The sequence below is a fragment of the Notothenia coriiceps genome, unplaced genomic scaffold (genome assembly GCF_000735185.1).
Source record: "Notothenia coriiceps isolate Sejong01 unplaced genomic scaffold, NC01 NC01_scaffold00026422, whole genome shotgun sequence".
NCBI lineage: Eukaryota > Metazoa > Chordata > Actinopteri > Perciformes > Nototheniidae > Notothenia > Notothenia coriiceps.
Genome location: NW_011359123.1, coordinates 196,577 through 202,114, shown reverse-complemented (window position 1 = coordinate 202,114; position 5,538 = coordinate 196,577). Strand labels below are relative to the sequence as shown.

General features: G+C 45.0%; 1 protein-coding gene across 3 annotated transcripts; it reads right to left on the bottom strand.

Annotated features, from left to right (window-relative positions):
* Nucleotides 1-979: 979 nt before the first annotated feature.
* Nucleotides 980-5,193, bottom strand: vgll2b (vestigial-like family member 2b). 3 transcript variants are annotated; one of them, XM_010784542.1, is made up of 4 exons: nt 4,906-5,193; nt 4,103-4,448; nt 1,774-2,223; nt 980-1,252 (listed from the first exon to the last, which is right to left on the bottom strand). In XM_010784542.1, the coding sequence occupies exons 1-4, from the start codon at nt 4,984-4,986 to the stop codon at nt 1,209-1,211; spliced, it is 921 nt and encodes a 306-aa protein (XP_010782844.1). In that variant the 5' UTR covers nt 4,987-5,193; the 3' UTR covers nt 980-1,208. The 3 variants fall into 3 exon arrangements, with proteins under 3 accessions (XP_010782844.1, XP_010782846.1, XP_010782847.1); XM_010784544.1 differs by having other exon boundaries at nt 4,109-4,448; XM_010784545.1 differs by having other exon boundaries at nt 5,027-5,193.
* Nucleotides 5,194-5,538: the final 345 nt, after the last annotated feature.

The window sequence follows — 5,538 nt, the reverse complement described above, 5'->3', positions numbered from 1 at the left end:
AAATCCTTTTAATTGAGAGTCGCATAGCACATCCTAGATCACATCTGGCTGTGCTACTGTCTCTAAAATGCATAAAGCTGCTAAATTATCAACACTCTATCAGTGTGAAAGTTTCCACAAAACCTCCATTTCAACAAAGTGATCTCTTCCCAATGCTGAGTGGTATTTCATGCTTTAAATGAGTTATAGAACAGAAACAATTACTCATAATGCCATGCAAGTTGAACATTGAGGAGATGCGGAACTTTACCATAAAAATATTTATTGATATCACAATCTTCTTGGACAAATGAGAAATTACACACAAAGAAATGTCCCAGAAATATTCAGAAATCCTAAATTCATAACATCTAAGAATGACACCGAGAAATTAAGAACTAAAAAAAGAACATTTTCATCAAATTGAACAAACACAAGCTTTGAGTCTGTTAGGAGCAAACAAATAATTTTATAAGTGAACACATTTTAGTTTTTTTCTCCAAAAATGACCTTTATTTTCCACAAAAGATTCCTTCATGGATAAATGAGAAAGTCCACCCGAAACAAATGGTCATCTTATCTCTCTTTATAAAACACAATAACACCATATTTTAAAACACTGGCCTAACCAAACATTTTTTGAAATACACATAAACACCAATAAATAGAAACACTTTATTTTAGAGAGCAAATAATAATAACAACAACCAACAAATCCAGATAAGTGGATGATGACAACCACTGTACCAACAAAGAGCATGAAAGCAAGATAACCAGGGACGTTGGAGGGAATCCCTGCTTGATGCTTTTCTCACCTCCTGTCCCTCCACTCATCCCTCTATCTCTCTGTCCTCCGCAAAAGTCTGTTGTGATCATGTCTGTCTCAGTCCAAACAGGTCACTGTGGCTCACACCTTGCCAAGGCCTGTGCTGCACCGGCAGCATCAGGAGAGATGGAGGAAGAGAGATGCTGAATAGAGAGAGAACAGCAGCACAGATTATAGCCACTCGGTCTCTCTCTGCCTCTCTCTGCTTTATCTCCATGGTGCACACACGTCGACCTGGAGCAAGGCTGTATACTGGCAGGGGACGCCAGGAGCAGAGAGAAGGGGGTGGATGGACGGGGATGGAGTGTGTGGGGGGATAAAGGGACACGCTGCTTCAATAGCGGAGCAGGTCCAGGGACTAATTGGATCTGGTAATGGCTGGTCAATGTGACTGAGGGGCTCGTTAGAACCAATACAGCTCCTTGCCTTTCTTGTGCTGCTGGAGGCCTGAGAAAAAAAGGACAAGGGGAACAATGAGGAGAACAACAGCGAACAACAGAACACAGGTTGTCATGGAGCCTACTTTTGCCAAACATCCTGTTTTAAAGGGGGGAAAAGAGAGCTTCTGTAATGATTAGGATGTTATTATGTGTGCATGTGGGTGTGTGTGAATGGCTGTTTAAATCATAGTCTTTAGGTTTGAATGCATATGTTTTTCTGTGTTTGATTAAGTGTAATCTATATTCAATACCTGGAGTGAAATGTATTTAGAAATGAATGGGACCAATAAAACAAAATATTCACCCTGCAGAATTTCACCGTGCTCAATATGCTCAATTCGATAGTGTTTCATATTCTTTTATCCATAAATGATCTATACTTTCCATTTGCATTTGTTGAACCTGAGGTCTGAGTGTGTTTCTTTTCATTTTCTAATTTCCATATCTGATTTGTACACTGACTGTAAACAAAGGAACAATTTTCCCATATTGTTTTTGCTGATGCCTGACACGGTTGAGTAGTAATACCTGCATCCATGTTGAGGGCCAGCGACTGGCTGAGTTCTCCTGGTGGAAGCAGGCTGGGCCAGGAGGCAGTGGGGTCCAGCTTGCTCACTTCATAGTGGCTTTGCAAGGTAAGGGGATGAGGCGGCCTCACTGTGGGCATGAGCAGGGGCCCGTAGTGGGGGTCCAAAGCTGACGGTGAATACAGTTCATGCAGTGGCCTTGGGTGGCCGTAGGCTTGGGCCTGGGGGTATCCCCAGCTCTCTGGTGGGTGATGATGCGAGTGAGGATGAGCGTGTGGGTGGGGATGAGCGTGTGGGTGTGGCAGCCCTGGGTGTAACGTTGAGGCGTATGGGTCCATGGAATAGGAAGGCGCACCCGTCTCACAGTGGGAGCGGCTCTGAGGCGGGGAGTAGTTACTATCCCAGAAGGATGGGGGGAAGCTTCGTCGACTCCTGCTAGGCGACGGAGTATCTAATGGGAGAGGGAGACAGAGAAGGGAAGGAAGATAAACAACAATGACATTTAGGCCAAGTCACAAACTGTTGCACAACTCTGTAGTGAATCACTTTGATTTATAGAGACATGTGGTAAAGGCTTGAGCTTTGCGAGAGGAGCAACCCGTGCTAAAACGTAGATTTCACTCACATGACTGCTACACCCTCTAGCCCAGATGTCTTCCCCATTGGATCATACTGTCACACAGCCCAAGCCCCCAAAAGACACAGAAATAAACACAACCACATTCTAGCAGACGGAGGAAGAGAGAGACAGAGAGGGAGACAGAGAGACAGGTAGAAGGAGAGATGTCGTAATATCCTAGGATTCTATATAAGGTAGACGCTCTGACCTCGACGGAGCCCAAGAATCACAGATTCCTAAATCACTCGCTGTGGTGACATCTCTCACTCTCATGTCAGCCCAGTACTTCTGAAAGTCTCACAACACACTCACGCACACACACAGACACACACACCAAACTCTTTGGCCCTGTACTTCCACCCGCCGGCCCTCTCCAGTGTCTCCTGCACCCCCACCTGTTGTTTTCTCTGCTCCCCCCTCTCCTCGCCCTTGACAGAATGTCAGCGAGCCATTATAAGTTTTTAGCAGTATACTTATAGATATTCTTCTGAAAAAAGAAACCATGCGACACCCTGAGAGCTAGTGTTTCCCTCTGCCCCTATCACACGGACCACAGCTTACATAAATCTGACCAGCAGGCGGGCAACTGACTGAGCAACCATTGTGGGGCGAGAGCTGGAGTGATAGTCAGAATGGCAGCCGGAGAGACGTTTGAAGGGGATACGCCGACGAGGCTCTGCGCTTACAGCCATGTATAAACATAGCATCTGTTGTGAGGCAGGAAGCGTGTGTTAGTGCCGAAATGAAGACGTCCGACTGAACTAGGAAAGACACTAACAGTGGTAGCAGAGAGAGTAGGGGCTATAGGCCCTATATGGATATTAAAGGGACATCTTCAGGCTGCTGGTAGAAAGGGATTTAGATGCTTCTAGAAGATTTGCAAAACACTAAGTTTGTACTTTGCAATACACATGAAAGCAAAAACCCTTATAATGCAGTTTTTTTGTAATGCTTGTCAGGGTAACATTTATGTATGTGTATATTTTTTGTAAACATCCAAAAGTGTTATCATAAATTACAATGGACTATAATTAGTAGTTCTAAAGTGGCAAGTTTTTGAAGCGTGCCACACAATATAATGATGCCTCCACTAACAATTTCCCAAATCTCCAATCCAATGGCACAGCATGCTTTCTCTTGCTCTTCTTAAAAGTGTTACGCTAACCAGAGTCAAAAAGTCCCTTTGGACTCTCAACAGCTCCTGGCCTTTGTGACCTCTGAACCCGACCCCCCGACCTCTCCAGGAACAACAGTCCCAACAAGCAGCTTTTTAGTCCTGTCACATGATCACATCACCTGTCTGTCCCTCTGAACTGTCAACTCACCCTGTGTGGCCGAAAAATCCATCTCAAGACATCACAAAGACAACTGTGGCACAGGTGCTCACATAAATAAATGGATATTATAATGACGCAGTGATGTAGTGGAGGGCAAAAAAACACCAAAACTCAGTTTCCCCGGAAAAAGGCTGACGTGAACCTTCATGAATTAAATGTGATGTAAACAGTCAACAGTAGCATTCTGATTGGGACCCATGAAAAATAAAAAAGCAGTATTCATTAAAATACATCAGCGGTTGTTTGTATGCTGTTCTGAAAATGCAATGTTTTTTACTTCTCCAAAGTCCACTACGTTTTGGTTTTTCCCACTATTAACAAAAGGACTGGTGGGTGCCTTTTTTATCATATTAAAAATGTACAAAGTGGTATACCCGTGCCTGGTTGGTCTGCTGCCCGCCGTTTGCCCTCTCCATCCATGTAGGAGCTGAGGGCCCTGGAGAAGTGCTCGTCCACCACGCTGCTGATGTCTCCCTGGTAGTAGCTGAAGAGAACACAGCGAGAAGTCAGGTACTCTGCCTCAGGGGGCTCCTGCTTCTCCTTGGGGCCCTCCTCTTGCCGTGAAGCCACAGGCGTGAAGGAGGAAGAGGAAGAGTTGGATGAAGATGAAGAGGAAGTTGATCCTCCAGCGCCTGGGCCCCCAGACATCCCCTCGGGACCCCTGGGAGTGTCCATAAAATCCCGGCAGAGAGGAGAAGTGCTGCTCAGAGCAGTGGGAGCCTGTCAGGGGGGGTTAGAGGACAAGCAGGGGAGGAGAGGGTTAAAACAGGTGTTCGAGAGGACAGTCCTGGAGCTGTCTATGACACATTTTGACATAATGTTTTTCTTTGTGTGTGGCTGCGCTGGCATGTGTGTTCGTGCGCGCAAGCAAGTGAGCGTGCGTGTGTCAGGATTTTAGTTTTGTGTGTGCAGAACTACTTCTGTGCTTGGTAAGACACCAACAACGCTGCTAATTTAGATATTCGTGAATTACTTATGCAATCAAATACTCAAATAACAAACGTAAAATAAAAAAACTACATTCTTACGATCTATCAGGTGTCTTGCTTTTACGCACAAGATGCATACATTAGCGGTGCCTCACATCAAGTGTCCCCATCACCCCGTTAACACTGAACAAACACTGAAAAACTAAATAATTATTACGAGAACATTTTCATTTTTGCTGGCGTCCTACCTGTAAGCTATTGATAAAAGCAGTCGGTGCGTACGGTGCGTAATGTCCATAGGCTGGGTACATAACATCCAAACAGCTCATGGTAAATGAGCGGTGTCTTCACTGCTCTGTGGAAACCGACCTTGTTGAGAGAGCGAGTGATAACATTCCGTTTTTTTTGCCGAGAAGAAATGAGCTCTGTGATCGCTGATCAGTGTGAGAAAGCCTTGGCCAGACTCGACATAGTCCCCCCAGAAGGAGCGCACCTCTCTGCTCACTGTGTGCGCCACAACAGCTGCAGCAGCAACGTGTGATAAGGTTTATGGAGTAAGCATGAGGCTGTCCTGTCCTGTACATCTCTGTGTCAACCCCTCCCACCTTTACCAGCCCTCCACCCCCAACATCACCACTACCACTCCCACTTCCACAACATTGTTTGCTTTGGTATTAATAATTAATTGGCCGTAATCATTGAAATCCTATGATATGAGGAGTCAAAAGTAAATGCAGAAATCACGTCAAGGTCTGGGATTATAATATCTCCATTTTGACATACTGGCAATATATAGGGATATACAGGTTTTTTTTTTAAACTGGGAGCATCCGGTGACTAATTATGGCACAACAACTTCTTAATCCTAGTGTAAAATAAAG